Source organism: Athene noctua, chromosome 16, assembly GCF_965140245.1.
Source record: "Athene noctua chromosome 16, bAthNoc1.hap1.1, whole genome shotgun sequence".
Lineage (NCBI taxonomy): Eukaryota > Metazoa > Chordata > Aves > Strigiformes > Strigidae > Athene > Athene noctua.
The window spans coordinates 16,016,804-16,040,011 of record NC_134052.1 but is presented as its reverse complement, the minus strand read 5'-3'; the positions used below and the strand labels follow the sequence as shown (position 1 = coordinate 16,040,011).

Here is a 23,208-nt window from a genome sequence, read left to right as displayed (position 1 = left end):
GACTCGTTCTGTTTTCAGCAATACAAGCGCCTTCCCCAAATCTTTCCAGGTTAGCAGCGACCCGTTCCAAATGTCTCACACACAGTAACATCCTCAGGCAGCATCTGGGACTCAGCGCTCGTGTCCCACTTGTGGGACACCTCAAATGCAAAGCCCAGGAGACAGAAGCATCTCCATCATCATCTGGTGCTTCCCGTCCTCTGAAAGATGCCCAGTCCCAGCTACTTGCAATGATGTTTTGGTTTCCCCCCTCCAAGTTATATTTTTCCCCCCGTGTTCTTCCTCCAAAACACCTGAACTGAATCCCAAACTGATTTTCGGAACTGAACTTCCACTCACTCACCCTAACTGACCTCCATCCCTGGCTCCTCTCACCCTCTACACCCCGTGCCTCATAGGTTCCTAAGTGTGATTTCATGCCCACCCCTCTACAGTGCATGAAAAAGCCACTCTGATTAAAAAAGAAAACAACAAACCCCCCTCCCCCAACTTCCACAACAAACAGGGAATGACAATACAGCCACATGACCAATATGTAGAAAACAATCTTTTCTGCCACGTACTGCAGTTAATGCTCTTTTTTTGTTTTTACCCTTTGATTCAGTCCAAACCAAGCTGTCCCCACACAGACTCGAGTCAAACCATCACATAAACAGACGTTTTAGTAATAAAATTTATTATTTAAATAAATTGAAATCATTTTTACAATTATGGCTTAAATATCAAAAAAGGAATGTTGAGGTTCATTCTTATAAATGGTAGAAGCAGGTAAAAATATTTGTATCCAAAATGTCCTTTGAGGTTTTCTGCAAGTCACAGACATACAAAAGATAAAAACCCGCCACACTTAAAGTTCCTTAATTTACACTTCACGACACTTAACGTTTCATTTCCATTTTTAAAAAAACTCCAACAATTTATTGCAGTAAATTGATTGTCCTATACACATCTGTCCAAACCCTTTAAAAACAGTCCAGTGGGTTTCTCCTCTGCCAGCTGGAGCCGAGGAGAGATTTTCCTGGCTCTGGACATCCCTAATCCCACTGCTGGTCCCAGCAGGACGCAGGGCGACAGCTGGACCCCCCCGGCACCCCGCTGGCTGCGTGCGCACGTTCCCCGTGTTCAACTCGGGCTCAAGCTCTAACTAGCGCCGAGGAAATGTAAGTTATCCCGTTGGATGAACCCATATTTTTTGTCCTGCAACGACATTCTTTTGTCTGTGAGCTGCGGAAAATGTGGAGCCTGACTGGAGAGATACCCTGTGCACCATGCTGCCAGTGGTTTCCTATTGGAATTACCGAGGGTTTGGGGGTTTTGTAAATATTTTCAGAATACGTGCTTGAACATAAAATTCTTTCAAAAGTAAATGCAAAGCTCGGCGTGCAAATGAAACCAGACTACTTTAAACCTTTATTAATTTCTATGAGTCTATTTCTAAACACAAGGACAAGAACGCAATATTCAGCTGTCACTAACAGTCTATTAAAAGTTTGATTAATTGCACTTTCTGCTATCCCTGACTATTGCAGCTGCACTACCAACTCTACAGGTACCTGCTCACAGCCCAAACAGCCCAAGAGTCCAGCCTGGCTGTTGCTGCTGCTTGGGTGGTCTCGGGCAGCATTTTCTAAACACCAGTTACAAAACACGTTGTCAGAGGAAAAGAAAAAAAAAAAAAAAGTATATTGTCTTGCAACACAGAGGTGACCAAATCCTTTCAGTCTCAGCTTTAACCCCCAAGGTTAAACAGTTTTTCCCCACAGAGGGCAAAGGGAGATGCTTTGTGGGGTCTCTTCCTCGGTCTATACCAACACGTGGCCAAAGCCCACGCAAGAGCATTGGACTGTCACTACACTTGGGGTGAGTCTCCTCATTTGTGTTACATGTAATGAAATAACCAGGAAAAAAAAAAAAAAACCAAACAGGGGAGAGACTCTTCACTTACATTATATCATGAAAATAAGACCCACCAGTTCTAAAGGGACCAAGGTGACTTTGTTAGAATGACGCTGGCACCATGCTGAAGTATTTATCCCAACAACTCCAGCATCTTTTGCAATTCTCCACATCACCTCGGAGATACACGATCGCATTTCACTAATCCACAAAATGATTCCTATACAAGTTTACTTTGGAATGGCAGTAATAAATCAGGCTGGCGCAGAATCTTTTAAGATCCCAGCCGGAATGACTTCAAAGAGGAACAACGAACTTTACATCTTAGCAGCTTTTATCAAGCATCTTTAGAACCAGCAGGAGGTGTTTTCTTACGGGCTTCTCTCCCTCATGGGATCATCAGCCATGTGCCCATTATTACGCTTTAGAAAGTTTTTAGCAAGCCTGAGCGGTCCCTAGAGTTCAGATCAAACCTACCAAACGCACAAGTGCAGGAAGGGAGTTTAAAATAAGGAAGAGAACAACAAAATTTCTCCATAGGCTTAAGTCTAACACAGAGTCATGAGAAGAAACACAGTGTTAAATACGGACTTTTCCAGACACAAGGCTTTCTTATTGCACGTTCCTCCACACTGGAAAGAGCCTTGCTGCATTTTCAGTCACAAACACAGGACAAACCCCATCCCTGCCATAGCGCTGTGAAGCCACGGGGACCCCTCACCACCGAGGAGGACTTGTGTCCCAGCACAGCACAGACGCGGGGCAAAACCAGCGTGACTGCATCCTGGTTCCAGCCCACGCGAACATGTGGAGACAGCAAAGCGTGTGGTCTTGGGGAGAGCTGAGGCAGGCACTTCATACATTCAGAATTGAAATGAGATAAAAGACACCCCCTCCCTCAAAAATATCATGCCTCAAAAAGCAGCTCCATGATTCAGCAGAGAGCACCACTTCACCGCGAGACTTCTGTATCGGCCAGATGCCACCGGGCGAAAGCAGCCTCCTGTGGTGAATCACGGCTTCCCCTTCACAGCAGTTTGGCGACTTAAAATAAAAAAATACATTATACACATATATGCTGTGGTACATTTATGAAATTTCCATCACCGCTCTTAAAAACTCAGGCTATAAGACTGTGAAACGAATTCACAGAGTTAAAAGTTAATAAATTAGAAGCAGCTTTAAAAAAGAAAAAAAAAACCAACACAACAGGGTAGGAAATGGGGGGAAATCTTACAGGAGGTGATTTCAAATAGAACTCAGAGCAGTTTAAAATGCGCTTACAAATTCCAATGTTTCCTGGTAGGGGCAGTCCTCTTGCTTTTCATTAACTATACTAGTGAGGACAACCTCCTTTGTACAAAGGATAAGTAAGTCTATTTACAAATTCGACTTGGCCTTGGCTCTGTGGTATTTACATGCTCAGAGAACATGGCTAGGCAAAGAGTGGTACATGGTTCTCTCTTTGCTTTCTTCTTTCACTTAAAAAAAAAAACAAACACCACAAACCCAAACAGAAAAAAAAAAATAATTGTTTTTCTGCTTTGAGAAATGAGAAGCCTTACAAATTCCCTGGCCTTGGTTTAACACAAGTGGTAGCACTGAGAAGCTTTGGTCCTCTATGGCAGCTCGGCGCGGCGCGTGCAGCCACTCCACCCTCCAGGGATGGACTGAGCCTTTGGTCCCAGAGCACAGCTGGCAGAGAGGATGGGGGCTCCGCTGAGCATCTCACGGTTAAAAAAAGAGTATCATCATCAATAAACACACCCGTCCATCCACTTCCAATGGTTTTTTTGGTTTGCTAGAGCTGAAAGTTCCTGTCTGAGGTCGCACGGATTAAAAAAACCCCCCGGGCTGCCAAAGCACGCGCTGCAGCTGAGCTGTCACTGTGCAGGGAAGATCCCGGCTCCCCCGCCTGCGTTTGGCTCCGTAAGTCGTGAAATAATGGAAAGATTGTGTCCTTCCCAAGGCACACGTAACGCAGTCCAGGTGGAGAGGGACGGGCTCACCGAGGTCCGACCCATCCTCATCGGTGCAAGGCTGAAGTCTTCCTGACCCAAATCCCCTGGGCCTCAGTAACGCAGCTGTGCTGCCTGTAATGCTGCAGCAGTCTCCTCCACAAAGGGTTGCACTCCAGGAGGTACCGGTTCCCTGTGGCACAGGGATGGGGGCAGTGGGTTAGTGGCCAGAAAAGGCTCAGACCATACCGTCACAGAAACTTTTGTCTCACATTTCTAGCCTGAGGGTGCTGGATAACCTGCAGGGAACACTTTCAGCCAGAACTCCACAAAATCCCAGCTCCCTTTTCAGTGCTGCCATACCTGCGAGCAGCTTCCCTACACACCACAGCCTACGCCTGCGTGACTCCGAGGAAAATAAGCAGCCAAATTCTGTTAGGAGAGAGCTCTAGCCTGCAAAAGTGACAGAAACAACGTGGTCCGAACCAGAGGGTGAGAAAAACTAATTATACATGCTGCATACGAGCCACGCACGCTCTCTGCTGCGTGCGGATTGCCCAGATAACCCAGTTTGGAAACCACAGTTTAAAGGGCAGAAAAATAAAGTAAGACCATCGGTTGTACTAGCCTGGATCTCCACCCCTTTAGCCAAGCATCCCGTTCCCCTGCAGGCCTGCGCACACTCCCAGGAGACCCACCTAAAATGCAGAGTCCCTCCTGTGCTCGCGTAATGGCAACGTTGACCTGGTTTGGGTCGGTCACAAACCCCAAGTATTTCTTCTGCCAGCTCTTCGTGGGCCTCCTGTCAATCTCTGAGTGGGGGCAGGAGCGTACGGCCGACAGGATCACGTATCTCCACTCGCTTCCTAGAAAGCGGAATTGAACCAGATTTTTTTTAAGAGGAAGTATCTGACCACATGACACTCACTTCCCTACAGCAAGACCCACGAAACGGCGGCAGCCGCCGTTTGGGTTCCTCCAGCTTTGGAGGCCGTTGGACTCCTGGTTGTTGCTCTCCAAAGAGCACATTAAGCATTTCTTTAACATCCCCCTTCAGACATCCTCCACCTTCGTGTCTTCAGCAGTCTCACCCTGCCCGGGCACTCCAGAGGTTCCCACGGGATTTATTATAATCACAAATCACCCAGAAATCCAGCCCAGGGATGTTTCCTCCACGGCTGGAACGACCCTGGTGTAGGATTTGCTCAAGGACTGTCTCTGTGAGAAGTTGCTTCGGCCCTGGGGAAGGCAGGAGGGGACAGACCCAACGCTGCCCGCTCCCGCCAGCTCACCTTGACTCTTCATGATGGTGCAGACGGTCACCCCCCGGATGCCCTCTTTGAGGAGGCTCTTGTTGATCTCGGACACCTGGGCGTTGTAGGGGCTCAGGATGGCGATGCTCTCCGGCCGGATGGTGCCATCTAGTGTCAGCTGCTTCACCAACCTCACCTGGGGAGACCAGGGTCCTGCTGCTCACCTGGGAGCGGGGCCGGCGGGAACCAGCACCCCGCAGCACCCAGGGTGGTGATGGTGCCCGGCCGTGCTGCTCGCCCTGCTCTGGGTGACGCTGCCCTGCAGCTGCCTCTGCCCAGGGGCATGGCGACGTGCCCCAGAGCCGGGGAGACGCCCGGCAGAGGCTGCCCCCCGCTGATCCTTATCCTATAGCGCTCCTCATCGTCCCTCCACCACCCCAGTCCCCCCGCATGACGCTGCATGTCCAGCGGCTCCCCAGGACCCTCCTCACCGCCTGCTCCACTTCTTCTGGGTTAGCTTTGGAGTTCTCGTTTCCTTCCTCAGTAGAAATCACGAGGCTCTGCTCCTTCCCCTCCACGTGCCCGAAGATGATCGGGCAGCAGCCGTTATCTCTGTGGTGGAAGACGCTGGGTTGACGATGAAGCTGGGGGCATGTTTTCAGCCGCATTTCATAAAATTCTCGGGATGGGAACTCGCAAATGCCTTTGTGCTGGCGGAGAAAAGGGGAGAAACTGAGGTGAGCAAAACCCAAGGAACTTCTCAGCCTGCAGCATCTTTTGGGGCAGGCTTCACCTGCAATGCCGTTGTGCTGTAGCTGGCACCAGGCAAGTGCATTATTTCTTACTCTAGGAAGGGAAAGCGCTAGCGGAGAATATCTGTTTCGCAGTGGCTTGAGGCAAGCCCTGATTTTCTGTGATGGAGAAAAAAATAATCCACTTGAGGGCCTCACCATGCGGTACTGCATATCCAGCATCCACGCCTGATTCTGGTAGCGCTCAAAAAGAGACTTTTCCATGCCAAGACTCTTGCACAAGTCATTGACGACCACAGGCCGCAGCTGTTTGTGATCCCCAAGCAACACAACCTGGAACAAAGAGTGGACACCTCAACTGTGAGGGTGGTGGCACCGGTGAAGGCAATCAGCAATTTGGAAGGCTGTTTGTACAGACATTTATTGCTACATATTTATGTTGCAGTCACAGCAACCTCAATCAAAGACCACGCTGGGCATTATATAAAGACCCTGACCCAGATAACATGGAGCTTTGTTCTCATCTGACAGGAGAAGGACATCATGTGGTAAGCCTACTGCAACCTGCACTCTGCTTCTTGTCACGTTAGACCCAGGTCAGCACATTTTTCAGTGGCAGTGATACCCACCCTGTAAAGAAGCACCAAAAATCCAGCCGCACCACCACTTGTTTTGCCTTGCAGAAAGCCAAGAGCAAGTTTAGAGGAGACAGCATGGGGGTAACTGTTTGAAGACAAGGACCTGAGGTGACTGACCCAGCAGAGAGGCAGATGCAATAGTTCACCACAGCTTTCAGGCCTCTGCTTTGTGTGATATGAACAGAAAACGCTCAGCTCGTGCATCTAGTGAGAATTCGTGCTGTGCTGCGTGTACCTCTCTGTGCCTCAAGACTTTAATGATAGTTAGTAGACTTATACCTCAAAGGAAACAACTCCCCAAAGGCTGAAACACTGATACACCATCATAGATACTACCAAAACCAACCTTAAAACCCAGCAGAACTTGGAAGAGCAGCATGGTAAAGGGGTGGAAGACAGGCAGAGGTTCGAGAGGCCCGAGCAGCCATCCTAGAGACCCATCTTTGGAAGGGACTTACCTTCTCAGCATGGCGGTGGCTGACCAAAGGGATGAGGGTCTCGGGCTCCGTGGACATGGCGCACTCATCGACGATGATCTGCTTGATATTGAGCTGCTCCAGGGAGGAGGCAGATGCCGCGGAGCACGTGCACAGGATGACGTCGTGGGCTTTCAGTTCGTACGCACGAGCAGATGACAAGAGAATCTTGTACCTGGTGGTCGACGCAGAAGACACCAGGTTATGCATAAGGGAAACATCTCCAGGTTCCTCATGCAAGAACCAGGCAGAGGCTATACTTTCCCAAATGATTATGGCTCCAACTCCCTCCCCAGGATGAGCTGGTGTTCCCAGAAAAGGCCTTAGGATGGATGCTGTAGGAAATGTACTTTGTCCTGAACTCAGCAGGGCAGGGGCTCAGGGTGGAGGATCAAGTGTCACACACACATCGTGTCACTTTTGGGCCGCACAGGCAACAGTACCAGAGCAGAAGCGATGCTGAGGCTCTGCACTGTACCACTAACCCCGAGACAATCGCTTTTTTCCATCATTCCAAACACACATTTTATTAATCTGTCTCGATGGTTTCACCTAGTCCCTCGGCTTGCATGAGCCAGGACAAACGAGCTGACTTTCAGTCTACGAGTCTGTGTCAGCTGCGACCTGGCACGTACAGCCCAAACCTCGCAGAGGGAGGAGACTGCTGCCCTGCGCTCCTTTGGGCGGCGCTCCAGAGGTGGCACACGGCCAAAGTCAGCCATCTCTCACCAGGGTCTCTTTCTACTCACTTCTTTACTTCTTCTTCTGTTATCTGCTCTCTTCTCCTCACTCGAGTGTCAAAGTTACAGATATCCCGCCAGTAAGGGTTGGGCGGCCGCCGGATGCGATGATGCAGGATTATTTTGCTGAATAAAAAGTCAAAAGATAAATATTTTCCCCCAACACAGACCCAAGTGGTATCTCCTACAGTGGGGCAGACCACACCTGTCTATGTGGAGAAACCCCATCAGCTAAAGAAGTCACAGCCAGACTCTTCAATCTTTCCAGACCTAATACTTAGTTCACCCCTGAGGACACAAACTATGACCACTCTTCTGTAGCGGTTACAAGCAGGAGTGAAGTCAAAGGCTTGTAGAGCTCTTCAGAAGAGTGATGAGATCATCTAGGATCTCTTCAACAGCCTGGGTTTCCTGACTAGGTCCTACATCAGTCTATGCACCTCCACTTGAAAAAATTAATTAAAAGCAGGTTAACAGCGCTGCTTCATGGTAGCAGAGTGGAAACTGCATTTACTCTGGCTTGTTCAGCTTTACGGGTGCAGAAAACATCATTCCCCAGTGCCCCCCGAGCCTGAGGGGCCACACGGTCCTACCTGAGCTCAGGCTTTGGTTTTGCATCCCGCAAGGTTCTGCGGTAGAGGTGCTGGTTGCTCCCCGGGTATGGGAATTCCAACGTCTCAATGGCCTCCCCGTAAACCCTCAGTGGTTTCGGGTCCTTCATCTTCAGCAGCATCTCTGGGGGAGGAGAACACGTCTGCTCAGCCAGCACCAGGCACCAAAGCTCCCGAGGCGCCCGGCATCCGCCGGGCACTCGCCTCTGCCTCCAGCCCTCACCCGCCAGCCCCACCTCCATCTTCTGTGCAATCTTCCGGGCAAACCAGCCCCGCTTTCTGCCCCTCCTGCTCGCGGCCACGTGTTCTCCCTCCCAGCCACTTCTGGGGCTTAAAACCAATAATTACCAGCAACAACATCAACCGACTTGTTGGATGGGCCACAGTACAAGATGGACTTTCTCCTCTTGAGCTTTTCTTCTTCAGAGGATGGTGGTTGCTCCTTCTCGACGCTCTCCTGATTCAGATTATGGAACCAGTAGACAATGTGAGTTCCTACAACGGTTTTCCCTGTGCCTAGAAAAACAAGGAGGTTGCTGAGGAGACTTTAATCACAACACCCATGCTCCAGATCAGCACCTGGATGATCAGTCAAGAAATAAAAATCAAGAACGGAGGGGACTGCCTTGAACAGCTGTGGGTGATGCCAACCCACGCTCCCCTCTCCCCAAGGGTCCTACGGAAAGCAACAGCGTAGCTGTAACCTGCCTTCCATAACAGAGTGGGCACAGACTCGTGCCGTCCCCCAGCCTTACCTGGTGGCCCTTGGATGAGCGTGAAAGGTTTTCCCAGAGCCCTTAGAATAGCCTGGTTCTGACTCTGGTTAAGCTTCCTGTAGCTGCCAGGGAGATCAAAGGTTTTTTGCTGCAGGATTTTGGACGTGGTCACTGTTACGGCAAAGAGTCAGGAAAACAAGTTTCACGTTTACTGAGTGATTCAACAGGAGGATGCAGCAGGTACAAGCAATCGTGGCCCATTTACGAGACCACCTAAAAGGAATCCTTGTCCCGTGCCAAGATGTTCTGCCCATGAGCCTTCTCTGGGAGTCCTGGGGATCAGAATATCCCCTCCAGCCAGGCACCCCATGGCACCTTCACTCTGCCAGGCCGGCAGCTCCTCTTGGCAGGGGAGCCTCCTGGCCTGGGAGCATAAGCCCTATGGCAAAGACCCCCAGAAGTTGCCAGGGCACCTGCCCAGCCAGAATCAAGTAGCCACGAGGTAAGAAAGGTGAATATTTGCACCTACCTTCTTTAGGAGGTTCATGGCCAAGGGCGATGCTTCTGGCAAGCTTGGAGGCCCGCTTGAGCCTCCAAATTGCCTTTTCTTTTCGTCTGACAGACAGGAAAAAATAAGAACGAATTAATGTAGCATAAAATTGTAATACAGCTTCGTACGACTGCCTTGTTTATCCTTTCTCTCTGCTTTGGTGTTGCATTAAATCCTTCCACAAAGAACTTAAACCACAACAACTCTGACTCTGCTCTTTTGCATCTGGGACTATTTCCCAACTGTCTGAAGAGCTGAGCCTGTAAAGATGTTGAGAGCAAGGAGCACAACTTCTGTCCCAGCTCCATTTTATTATGGCCCGCCCCATTTTATTGCATTAGCTTCCCATTTTTTCCTAAAATTCACGATAAAAAAGGAAGCACATTCTGCCCTGAAAAAGCCACAGCAGTCCGTGCTGTGCACAAAGAAGGGCAAAGTAGACACCAGCTCTGCTTTAATTAGAGCCGATCACAGCAACCACAAAGGGGAACGATGGGGAAATCCGGGAGCACTCCTGCTAAGCTTCACACTGCCTTTTCTGACACGTATTGCAGCAATCCAGCAACATAAGAACCAGATGCCCAGGGAAATTTCAGCACGGCACCTTCCCCTATCTCCTCATTCTCAAGGTCAACGAGAAGCTCAAGAGGCTGTCTGGAGAACAGATCTGAGAAATCCTGCCACCCCCCTGCCACTCCCCTGCCCAACCGCATGGCCAGTCGGAGCTGGGCAAGGACAGGTTTTTCAGGGGGTCAGCCAGCAAAGCTCATCTGGGTGTAGCAAAGGAGTCAGGTTGGACCCTGCTGCTCTGCATGGACGGGTTAACCAGAGGGTGACTGCTGAGCACACTTACATGTCCGGCAGCATCTTTGGTATGAGCTCCACCGTGAATTTAGCAGAGGCCTGCAAGATTTCCACGGGGATCCTCTCCATAGACATATAGTGGATGTAAAAGTTCATAGTACGGTGACTAATCCTGTCCAACTTCTCATCCTCGCTGAACTCTTCGGTGACCCCGTGAGCCACCCAGGTGTAGGTATCTGGATCGACCAAAAGTTTGCTTTCTGACCTGCCCTTGTTAACAAAATTCAGGTTCTGGAGGCCGTGGCTAAGGCATTCCTCGTCGCTCTGAAGGTTCCCAAGCTTCAGCCCACCTAAGCGGATGCACAAGTAACAGTGGCTGAAGTCTGCTTCGATGGAGCACTCCTCCGAAAGTTTTTTGTCTAGGATGAAACTCCCTTGCAGCTGTCCTTTGCTTGTCCTTTGCTTTGCCCAGGTTATTTCGACATCATGGAGGACAATCGAGTCGTTTTCAGCCACCGCACACGACGCGGACTCCATGGCGCTCATCGGCATCCACACCCTGTTGTATTCCGTTTCGTGTTTGTACTTGTCTTTGGATGACAGGGTGGCATAAGCAGAGAAGCAATCGATGGGCTTCTCCATGTGCTGCAGGCAGATGTCGAAACCCGGCGTCACGCACCACAGCTGCACGAAGGGCACCAGGAAGCCCCGGCAGACGTCGGTGGTGAGCTGGAAGTGCAGCGCGTCGCCGGCGCTCAGCTCCATGTAGAGCTCCATGTAGTGCGAGCACTGGCTCTTCCTGACCCAGCCCACGTGGCGCTGGTAGAGGTCCTTGCTCTCCTGAAGGAGGGAGGCAGCGGTCTCAAAGTCCTCGTTCCTGATGGCTGCCAGCACGCCTTGCCAAGTCTGGGCGCTGGGGAGGGTGACGCTGTGGTCGCAGAGAGACCCTTCCTGCAGGCTGTGCTCCTTGGTCTCCACAGAGTACACCCGCTTCTTCCACATCAGCCTCATGCAGCTCCGTTGCTCGATGAACATGGGCTGTTCTATCAGCTGAAGAGACCTGTAGTTAATTTTCTGGGGATCCGGAAGACTCTCTTTGTTCAGGGGAAACAAGGCTTTAAAATATTTGTTCAGCCCTTCGATATCCACTACGAAGGCCACCTTCTGCAGGACTTGCTCCTTCAGCTGGGTGGCCATCTGCAGGCTGTGGGCCCTCTTCTCGTACATCATCGCCTGGAAATTCTTCCTGTTGAAGTCACGACAGAGAAACTCAATGTCATCCGAAGAATAGATGATGGGCTTCTTGCGGAGCATGGAATGAAGGTGCCGCTGGACCACGACATCCACGTACCGGCGGATGGGAGAGGAAGCCCAGGTGTAGGAGTCAACGTGCAGGGAGTAATGGCCCGCCTTCGACTGGACCGTGGAGTTGGAGCGACTGAAATAGGAGCGGCTGAGCAGTCTCCTGAACTCCAGGGCCACGGGGGCCAGCTTTGGGTGGATGTCATCGGTAACGATAAGGTCTAGCATCTTGTGGATGTCACGGATACCAGCGGCTGACTGCAGGTGCTCCCAGACGGGGGCCAGGAGACTGAAGCCCACATGTTCAGAGGTGTCTTGGTCAGGAGGCACCTCTCCCAGGTGGTGTGAGAGATGGATGGACAAAGGAAGGATGTGGCTGTACTTGTTTTTCATGAGGGATAACTGTTGAGGGCTTGGCTCACACTGACACCGGAGAGGAGTGACATTTCTGGTGTCCTCCTGGTTGGTGAGGAACTCAGCCACGAAACTGTTGAACATGATCATTAACTCCTCTATCATCTGATGGGATCCCCTGTTACCTGGGGAGCTTTCCTCGTCCAGCCGGTCATAGAAACAGTCCTCCTGCAGCCGAAACTTCCGATGGATCCTGGAGAAATGATAAGCCACAGCTATGCAGTCCTCCAGGGTATTGAAACGAAGGGCCCCCGCTGCTCCCCTGTAGTGATCCTTAATGCAGAGCTCTGCCTCCTCATAGGACAGCTGCCTGTCCGAGCGGATCACAGAGATGTTGAAGACTCCCTCCAACATCTCGTCGGTCTCCTTTTCTACGGTGACAAACAAGGAGATCACCCGACGATCTTTCTGCGGCAGGAGGCTGCAGACGTCTTGGCTAATGTGGGGTGGGAACATGCACAGAGGCTCCTGGTTGGGAGCGTAGTAGGTGACGCCGCGTTTCTTTGCTTCCAAGTCCAAGGCGCTGCCTTTGGGAATGATGCCAGCCACGTCTGCAATGTGGATCCCAATCTCATAGTGACGCCCGAGGTCCCTAACGCTGACAGCGTCGTCCAGATCCCTGGCACCTTGGGGGTCGACGGTGAAGGTCAGGTAACTCCGACAGTCCTTCAGATTTTCCTTGGTGAGGTTTAGTTTGCTGCTGGAGGTGTATTTGGTCAACTCCTTGGTGACAGCAACTGGGTATTTCTTCTCCAAACCATATTCCAAGTCAAGGATCTTCAAGCCTTCTTCCAAAGTCAATGCTGCATGCAGAATCTCTGTTATTATCCCCAAAGGGTAGTAAAACCCTTCCCGCCAGGAGATGATCTGGACGCAGAAGAACTGGCACCTCCTCGACTCCTGACTGATCTTCTCGCAGCTGACCACCCTGTACTTCCCGTTGACAAGCCTGCGGATGGGAATGACATTGGGTTTCTCTTTCAGGCCTGGGACGAATATTTTGGTGACGGTGTGATCGATGGGTATCATCACCCGGGGATCAAACTCGTCCATCATGCAGATGAAGGTCCGTTCTCTCTCCGTGCGCTTCAGGATGCCCACCACCTTCCCCTGAGGGCGGTGGCTGCCGCCGTCAGCCGTGCTGCTCTGCAGGATTTCCACGAGCACCTCGTCCCCGGTGAAGGCCATCCCGCAGTGAACCCTGCCTTTGATCTGGATGGTCATCGCAGGGGAGTCGTTGAGGGTGAAGGCAGTAGCTCTGTCGAACCATTCTTTGATCAGCTCGCACCTCTTGTACATTTTGGGGTGCATGTGCAGATACTCCTGCATCACCTGAGAGGAGAAGTTGACGTATTCCCGCCTGTCTTCCCACAGGTTTGAAGCCTCAGACTTCACGTTCAGCAGCCCTTCTTCGGACACGGTCACCAGCACGTTCTTGCTCTCATCTAAGAGCTCCTGGAGGATGGGATCGTCAGGATTCATGCTCTCAGCCTCAGAGCTCCAGGAATCCGTGTCGCTGTCCTCCTCGTCCCCCTCTGGGCTCCTCCTGCTCCAGCTCTCCTTGTTGCACGCAGCCTGTTTAATCTGGGCCATCGTCAGGTTCTCCGGGAAGATGCTCCCCTTCTCGATGCACTGCTGGATGAAGCGCTTCCACACCTTGCTGCACTGCCCGTGGGAGCACAGGGCCACCGCATCCCCCACCGCAACAACCAGCGACTGAGCCCGGGTCATGATCGTGTTGAGCACTCTGGCTTCGTTGAAGAACTCGAGGTGGTGGGAGGCCGAGACGCGCAGGCTCTCGCTGGTGTGCACCGTGCTGATGATGATGACCCGGAACTCCCGCCCTGCACCAGAGGGGACAAGGGAGAAGTCACCCACGGGAACCCAACGGGGAAGACCCTGCCTGGCTGCTGCCCGGCGCTCTGCCCCGCTCCGCTGCGTCACGGGGCCGTGGGCTGATGGGACCTCGCTTGGCTGAGTCATGGGAGTCACCTGGTGCGAATAAAGCAGCTCTTGGGGGTCGTGAGGGCCTCCGGGCATGAACCAGGAGGGACACCGTGAGGCCGCCAGCACCCACACACCAGGGAGGAGACAGGAGAAAGGCAGAGCATGGACCAGCGCAGCCGTGAGCACCTGTGGAGCAGCCCCGCGCGCTCAGTGCCACCGGCAGCCTCGCCAGCCACTCCTCACCAACAGGGAGAGTTTTCCATGAATCCCAAACTCCTCAGGGAACAGAGGGTCTTGCAGGAACAAAAGCAGTGACCGTTTGCAAGAATCCCTCTCCCCTCAAGGCCGGCTCTGCTGATTGCATGACAAATAACAAACAGCAAGAGGCACCCTGGCGATTTCAGAGCTGGGAAGAGACTGCAAAGAAGGGGTGTGGAGATCAGAAACATGCCCCAGGGGTCAGTTATTCTCACCATGAGGAGTCCCAGCTGCACAATAAAGAAAAAATAATAATAATAAAAACATGGATGAGTCATAAACTAAGTCCTTGAGGACAAAACCAGCCCTATCCCTCTCTTGACATCCAGAGCAGCAGACTCCTCCTTTAGTGAGCTGTTCTGTGATTTTTTTGCTGCGACTGGTACCCACAGGCCATCCTGGTTTCAATTCCCTTCTATTACCGGCCTCTCCTGCTGGTACTTGGGGCTTTCACATGATTCACACATGCCCTGGGATCGCACTCGCAGGGTTTTCACCCTCCTACAAAGCAACGTCCATATATTTGAAACAAGTTGACAGTTGGGTGCAGATTTAATTCGGTGTGAAATCTTATTCACTATGGAAAGGACAAGAATCAAAGAATTACCAACCAGAAGGGGATGGAAATCAGCCAAAGGATTTCCAGGCACTCCCTCTCCTAATGGGCTGTGGCAGCTGCAGAGCCACGGGGAAGGGCAGGGGAACGCTGCCCAACAGCACCGCATGCACCCTCCCAGAGAGGGGTTTTGCCCCAAGGTCAGCTGGTATTTTGCATTTTAGCAAGCAGGACAACGCTAAGATTCCAGAAAAAACTCTGCTAACGACCCAGTGTCTCTTTCTCCTGATCATTACACAGTGGCTGTAGCTGCAACAGACTCTCCTGTTCACCAGCGTCAGCGGGAAAGTTCTCCCTGCCCAGACCTCAGAACGCAGCCAGGCGTGACTAACTATTGCACAAGACACAAACCTGGCAAGTTTTCATAGTTTTCTACCACCACGTCTTGTAGCTGCTTTTTCCTCAGCTCTTGTCTTGTTGCAGAAACCTGGTGAGAAAGAGGCACAACCGACTGCAGTTTCAGCTCAGAAACACCCCCCACCCAACACCACGGTCCCTCACCCCTCTCAGCTGCAAGTTCCCTGAGAAAGTTACTCAACAACAGCCACACGTCCTGGGCTGGGTTCAGCCAGTGCTCCCAGTCTGCCCTGTAGGTAACCTGCCTAGAAGATGCTGAAAGAAATCTTCAGCTAAACCATCCCACTAAGAGGCACCTCTGCTCCGACCACCTGTGACCACCCAAAGGGAGGGCGCCTCGGAGAAAACACCGATGGCATGCAAGACCCCGGATTCCCTATTTTTGCCATCACAAGAGACAGGCAGCGTTCAGCATTTATTAGGGAGTGTTTAGAGAGCAGTCAGCAGTGCACACATAGCCCCTTCAGGTAGGGAAACGTGTGATTCCACTACGTACCTGCATCCCATGGGAGACCACACAGATCCTCTTCAGATCTCGGACACCCCACTCATCTGGCCACCTCATATAGATCTCCTTCACTTTCTCAATCACTTGTGTTATCTCGGAGGTGTTGTGCCAAGAAATCATGGACATATCCCTTTCAGCCACACCACAGACGTGGCAGAACGCGAGGGGGTAGATTTCGGGATGGGGCGGGATGTTCCTGCTGGCTTGGATAGCGTTGCCTTTGCCAACGTAGAAGTGCTTGGAGACAAACTCAATTATGCCCGCGGTGGAGCGATAATTCTCATTGAAGATGATCCTGCTCTTCACGGCCACTTCGTGCCTCTCCTTCTGGTAAAACTGAAAGAGTCGGTTTAACAGGGTGTGATCAGCAGATTGTCCGTCCCCAACACAAAAGAGCTTTGGGGTTATCTGCATGTGGTCCCCAGCGAGGACAATCCGGGTCTCAAACGTGGCGTAGGAGAGCGGGACCAAAGCTTCACACTCCAGCATCTGAGCAGCCTCATCGATCATGATGTGGGTGAAGTAGCCTGGGGCAACCTTCAAGTTCTTGGATAACATGGAGGTGGTGATGATGACGTGGTGCCGGTCGATCTCTGCCCGCGTGGGGTGCCGGAAGGAGCGCTGGTCTGGCGAGAGGCAGCAGTACATCTGCGTGATGGGGTCTGTCATGCTGATGGGACGGTCGGTGGATATAATCCTCAGGGGAACGGCCCACGGGTGCCCGCTGGTCACGTAGTTATGGAAATACTCCCGGATGTAGATGTCAGCAGCACTGGAGGGGAACAAAAGGGGAAAACCATGGAGGAGTTGTAAGCGCTGTGCCCATCATCCCAACGCGCTGGTCGTTCACCAACACGCACCCGAACTCTCCCCCAGCTTTGGGTGACGACGCCCTCGTCCCAGGAGACATTCACACACATATGAAGAAGCTGGGTTCATGCAGCCACCAATTCCAGGCCTATCTTGAAAGTATGGTTTAAAACAGGAGTTGATACTCGAGCCTAGGGCATCTCTTGGTGCTCATATGGGAAAAATGCAACGTGGTCAACACAATCTGTGGCCCTGCTGCTCTCTAGAGGTAAGTCACACAGACCTCTCCTCTGACAGCTAACCATCGCCTGGCAGACAGCTAACCAGGTGATACAAGATCTGCAGAAGAAGCTCCAGTGCAAGCAGACAGCCTGAAACAGGCCAAGACTAGCAGTCACCCATCTATTCTACATTAAAAACTAAGGCAGTAACAGCCTGCAGGATCGGGTGTGCACACTCTTTTCACTACTCTAATTTTAAACAATCTTGGTCTGGTTTCTCGGAAGGCAGATTCAGTGGCAATCAGACCAGATCTACATTTCCTCTTCCCCAAACTCTCCCTGGAAAAGCCAAAAAATTGGCACGTGCACAGAGCACAATTGTCTTCAAGGTCACAATGTTATCCCAGCAAGGTCAGGCAACGGCTTTCTACATCTTCCAGGACACAGTAAAGGCTAGAGAGAACTAACTGTCTCTCCAACCCACTCCCATTTTATAATGGGGCAGGAATATGCCGCCTCTTCCACAAAGACTTCCACCCATGCCAGGCTTGGTGGAGCTCAGGAGTGGTTTAAGCCATATTAAATAAAAATGAATTTACTTAAGTGATTGAAACGCACACGAAGAAAAGGGCAGCTCGGCTCTGTCTCATCCACCCTGGCTCCCTCTCATCCCACCAGGCAAACAACGGAACAGCTCGCTTGGCCCCGGCCCACAACCCTGGTTGCCTCTTCCCTCAGCCCCGGCTGACCTGTTAGTGTGAGTGCAGATCAGCACCCGCGTCTTGGGCTGCCTGAGGATCTCCATGGTGGCCATGGCCAAGGTGAACGTCTTCCCTGTGCCGAAAGGCCCGTAGATGAGAAGAGGCGGGACCTGCCGGCTGGTGGTTGCCTGCCCCGTGATGAAGGAGATGGCTTGTTTCTGCTTGCTATTCCCCTTCTGCGGTGACCCGAGAGAGTAGGGGATAGAACAACTGGCAACATCTGGTAGGACCAGCTTCTCGTCCAACAGGCGATCCACCGCCTGGTGCCACTGCCGGAAGAGCAGCTGGTCGATTTGGAACTGGATCTCCACCTTGTGGGAGGTGTTTGGCTTGAAGTTGAGCTCTGAGCAGCATCTCTTTGGTATCTGCAGCCAGATGGTCTTCTCCGTGGTGGCTTTATGCTCCACACTAACCTCGTAAACCCGATTGTCTACAGGTGGGTCAAGCGCCAGGAAAGCCGTGGGCACGGACCTGCTCAGCAGATACCCCTCGTCGGTGTCCGGTGAGAGGTTGTAAGGGGTAGGCACTTCAGCAAACAGCTCACCAGAGAGGGCAAACTTCATCCCCATGGAGAGGCTTTGCAGCATGGGGGTCAGCGAGATGAGGACGCGCAGGTTGAGCCTGAAAAGAGGAAACACCCGATTGAACTGGCCCATCGGTTCATCAGCGACCACCCTCCCCACCGCTGGGGGGGCACTGCCACCTACACCCAGGGAGGGTCTGCCAGCCCCTCGAGAGGCAGAAACTGTGCTTCTAGCTAAACTGCGGCCACAGGACAAGCCCCAGCCCTTCCCCTCCTATCACCCCCCGGCAAAACATCCTTCCTGGCGGGTTTCCATTTTCTGGGTAGACACCCCAGGACCCAACCCAGAAGGGACAGAGCCTTCTGTAGCAGCACGGCCCCAAGGGTTAGCAACGAGCTCATCGTTCCCAGCGAGGAGGAACCTCTCCGGATCCACGCCCAGCACTTACTTGGCAATCAGAGCCTGTTCAGCTTCTTCCTCGCGGAAGAGGAAGCCGTGCATCCTCTCGCGGTAGTTGAGCCGGGTGATGGGAACGGTCGCACCATCCTCGCGCTGGTAGTCCAGCGCCAGAGCAGGAGGTTTGTACTTGGCCATCAGATCCACATCTTCACCGGTCCTCGGCACACTGGGAACGATGATCCGGTTACCTCTATCCCATCGCACAAAGTTGACGGGGCGGCTGTTCTCCCTGCTGCTGGGGACGTGGTGGGGCGTCTCCCGCTGGCCCACCTTCACCTTGATCTTCTGCCTGAGGACGGGGCGCTTGCCGAAGTCGAACACCACCCACTGCTCGAAGACGCCGAGGGTGCAGCACTCCATGCACACCTCCACCAGCGCCGTGCGGGGCGAGGAAGGCAGCGTGGCTACGTGCTCCCCCCGAAGGTAGTGGAGGCCCCGGGAAAGCCCATTCCCCGAGAGGTAGAAGTTGACTCCAGGTTCCCGCTTCAGCAGCGCCACGTGCTGCAGAGGCACCTGCCAGTGGAGGAGAAGACGGGGCCAGGGTGAGGGCAGCCGGCGGGAAGAGCCCCGCGGCCGGTGAGATCCCCCCAGCAGCCTTCCCTACAGCTGCTGTGGGAACCACGTGCCATGTCGGCCCTTGAAATTCTCCTTAAAGGAGATATTCCTCGTGCAACCCCACAGGGATTATTTTAAGGTCTTAAAGAACATCAGGTTTCAGTTTTATAGAAATTGAGCCCATCTGCTGTAAAGGGGAAATCTCCAGAGCTGAAGAGGATAATTAGACCCAGTCTCTTGCCCCCACAACACCCACAAAACCCTGGGCAGGAAAGCAGCTGAATCTTGGTATTTGTGATAAGTGGGAGGTGCTGAGAGCAGCTGGGTCTGCCCCAGCCCCACCGCACGAGACAGGAGACACGGTGGCTGCACCACCCAAGCCTGAGCTGCTCCTAAATACCCAACCCCCGTCCTCACTCAGACATCCCCAAGTCCCCATCCTCCTGCCCCTTGCAGAAAGAAGAATTAAAAACAACCAACCAACCAAAAAAGCCCAAAGGACAAGGACTGTGCACAGCAGCGGGCACTGCCAGTGGCTCGCAGAGCCGGGCTTACCTGGGAGTGGACCCTGAACTTCCAGCAGTATTTCAGCCTCCTGTCCTCCGACTGCACGCTCAGGGGCTGCTCACACACAACTCTGACGCCCTCGACGTACTCAGACATCTGGAGGAGGGCACGAGAGGAGTGGGACTGAAGGCAACGTCCCAGGGACACGCCGCAGAGCCCTCCCTGGGGCCACCGTCATCCTCTGCCTTTACGCTACGTCCTCCCTAGAGGGGTCTGCCACTAAATCCTTGTGCTCAGTCCTCGCCCGCTGCTGCTCGGTGTCCCCACGCCACGGGAACGAAAGGACCCGTGGGCACAGCAGCGTGGTTGGGTAGCCCGAGCAGGCTCTCGGGTTGCCATATTGAAAGAGGTGAAGGAAGAGGAATCCCAGAACCATTCAGGTTGGAAAAGCCCCTCGGGATCAGCGAGTCCAACCCTCAGCCCGACTCTACAAAGTTCTCCCCTACCCCACATCCCCCACAGCTCATCCCAACGGCCCTGAAACCCCCCCAGGGATGGGGACTGCCCCCTCCCTGGGCAGCCTGTTCCACTCTCGGACCACTCTGTCTGGGAAACATTTTCTCCTCCTGCCCAGCCTGACCCTCCCCTGGGGCAGTTTCCAGCCGTTCCCTCTTGTCCTGTCCCTGATCCCCTGGGAGCAGAGCCCAGCCCCAGCCTCTCTGCAATGTCCTGGCAGGAGCTGCAGAGAGGGATGAGGGCTCCCCTCAGCCTCCTCCTCCTCACCCTGAACACTCCCAGCTCCTGCCCTGCCTCCTCACAGGATTGATTCTCCAGCCCCTCCCCAGCCTCGTTGCCCTCCTCTGCCCTCGCTCCAGCCCCTCCAGATCTCTCTGGGATTGAGGTGCCCAAACCTGGACACAACCTCCAGGTGTGGCCTCCCCAGTGCCGAGCACAGGGGGACTGTCACCTCCCTGCTCCTGCTGGTCACACTAGCTCTAACCCAAGCCAGGAGGCCGTTGGCGTTCTTGGCCACCCGGGCACACTGCCGGCTCGTGTTCAGCTGTTTGTCAATGAGAACCCCCAGATCCTTCTCTCCCAGACAGCTCCAGGCCCCCCTCCCCGAGGGATGCGACGTCCCTTCCTGTGTCACCTCCAGAACGCTGAGCAGCGGGCCCCGGTCCTGAGCTCTGACACAAAAGGCTTCTCAGATGCACCAGACCAACGTGCCCCCACCCTGCTGCCCCCAACTCACAATCAACACCTCGTTGGAGCACGTGCGATACTCGGCGATGAGCCGGTCCTGGTAGGACAGGAGCCCTTCCTTCAGCGCTTGCTTCTTTTTCTTCACAGCAACCTTCTCCCTCTGGATCCACTCCTGCAGCTCCTCGGCGGAATGAGCCTTGGTGCAGCTGCTCCCCATTTCGCACACCTCCACTCTGTCGGGAGAGAGGTGTCCCAGGTGTCACCCACGCCCGGCGGCACGGGGCCCTGCCCCTGTCCCCTGCCGCGCCGGGCGGGCACCTTACCTGCTACACAGCGAGAACTTGCTGAGCCCAAGCGGCGGGGCGCGGTGGACCCACTGGATGGAGGTGTCAACCGAGAGCATCTGCACGTGCTCAACGGAGGAGCAGTGGCTCTCGAAGCTCTCCTGCGAGCTGAAGGTCACCAGGCAGACCCGGCAGTAGAAATGCACCGGCGCGGGCGCCGCCGACTCGCCGTTGGCTCTGCAGGGCTCGGCGGCCAGCAACAGGTCGGCACGAACCAAGCCGTGCTCCCTCTCGGCCTCCCAGATGGCCATCTCCACGTCGCTGTGGGCGTACTGGCAGCGCTGCGGCCTGTGCTTGCAGGGTTGGCCCCGCGAGACGAAGCGGCAGTAGCCGAGGGCCGTCAGGAACTCGGGGCAGGGTCGGACGGCGACGTACTGCTGCCTCCTCCGGCTGTCCGACACCACGTGCACCAGGAGGGGGTCCCAGGGCCGGTGGGACTCACAGAGCCGCCCCTGACCGCCCACGGAGATGCGCTGGGGGCAGCCGAAGAAGCAACGCTTGCAGATCTCCTGGAACTTCCCCCCAAACTCGCTGATGATCTCGCCGGCGGTGCTGGTAGCGGCGGGGGGGGCGGTGGGGCGACCCCCCAGCTGCGCCTGCAGCACCGCTGCCTTCAGCCAGCGCCACTCCAACTGCTGCTCCCTCTCAAAGTTCCAGACCATGGCCTCCTCGGGGCTCCAGGCGAAGGTGCACTGGCTCATGTGCTTGCTGCAGCCCAGCCCCACCACGTAGTACCTGCAGACGGTGTAGTGGGTCGGGTTGGGGAAGCCCGGCCGCCGGCACACCTTCCTCCAGGCCATGCTCCGGCGGCTGCGGCACCGCGCCAGCAGGATCTCGTAGGTGCACGTGTGCTCCACCTCTCGCAGCTGGTAGGTGATCTCGTCCTCCTTCACGCTGCACTTGGAGCAGACCAGGCGCAGCTCCAGGTGCTGCTGGAGGCTGCCCAGCGGCACCGCCATGCTGTTGGCCATGGGCATCCTCAGCGGGGGCTTGAGCAGAGCAAAATTAACGGCGGGAAGTTCCTACAAGGTGATGCCGGGGGGGAGGAGGTGCCATGGAGCCGCCGTGTCCTAGCTGGCTACGTACCTGCCAGCCATTGGTGAGAGTTGACAAAGCCTGACAAAGAAATGAGGAACAAGCAACTTAGCAGGAAACATCAGCCGGTCCCGGGCTGGGCGCGTGCCAAGGCCCCGGCACAGCCTGGCCCCGCTCACGCGGCCGGGAGCCTCCCCCAGCCCCCAAACCCACCCGATGCCCTGGCCCGCGGCACCCAAGTGCCTGGGGTCTGGTCTCCAGCCCTCGCCCAGCTCCATCCTGCTGGGACCCGGCTGCCGAGGGGCGAGGGCCCAGCTCGGTCCCTGGCGTGCCGCAGCCCATCAGCACCTACCGCCCAAGGCGGGAGCAGAGGCTGCCCCGCAGGGCCCAGCACGGTTCCCGCAGCAGCCACCAACCTCCTCCCGGACCGTGGCCGGATGATCCGACTTCCTCTTCCCGCTGCCGGCGCCTCCCCCGCCTCGCTTCGCTCCTGCCAATTTTCTCTTTCTTTTTCCTGCTCTCTCCCCTGGGTTCAGCCAGGCAGCCCCACCGCTGCCCCACGCCGAGAGGGAAAAACCCAGCTCCAACCCCCCGGCCCATCTGCTCCCGCCGTGGCATGAGAGATTATTCGGAATTAATTAACAAAGCAATCGCTCTCTTTGCTCCTCGGATGCGGCACCCAAGGCTGGGAGATGGACATGCTGGAACAGGGACCTGCCAGCATCTCCTCCAGCCAACAGCTCGGTAAACATCCGCCTGGGAGAGCTCCGGCGGTGACGAAGGTGACTCACGGCTCGCTGCCCTCCCCAGCCACTGGCTCCGGCATTTGCCAGCAGTTTCCTGGGTAACCAGAGGCCAGGAGCATCCCTGGGAATGATGCTGCAGGGTTTCGTGGCTGGGCCACGCGGCTCGGGGTGAAGGGAGCGCGCCGGGAGGGATCTGCGGGCCGGGTGTGCTGCCAAGCAAAGCCACCAGCCTCCTGCCAAGCCTCTG

General features: G+C 54.3%; 1 protein-coding gene across 1 annotated transcript; it reads right to left on the bottom strand.

Annotated features, from left to right (window-relative positions):
• Positions 1–665: 665 nt before the first annotated feature.
• On the bottom strand, positions 666–21,446 carry HELZ2 (helicase with zinc finger 2). The gene is made up of 19 exons (XM_074920104.1): positions 21,160–21,446; positions 20,886–21,069; positions 19,682–19,789; positions 18,561–19,084; positions 17,577–18,209; positions 15,785–16,568; positions 15,283–15,358; positions 10,444–13,954; positions 9,570–9,655; positions 9,080–9,211; positions 8,673–8,840; positions 8,307–8,448; positions 7,723–7,839; positions 6,956–7,148; positions 6,058–6,192; positions 5,599–5,817; positions 5,147–5,303; positions 4,553–4,720; positions 666–4,047 (listed from the first exon to the last, which is right to left on the bottom strand). Exons 1-19 carry the CDS (start codon positions 21,429–21,431, stop codon positions 3,923–3,925), a joined length of 7,734 nt encoding a protein of 2,577 aa, XP_074776205.1. The 5' UTR covers positions 21,432–21,446; the 3' UTR covers positions 666–3,922.
• Between the last annotated feature and the right edge of the window lie 1,762 nt (positions 21,447–23,208).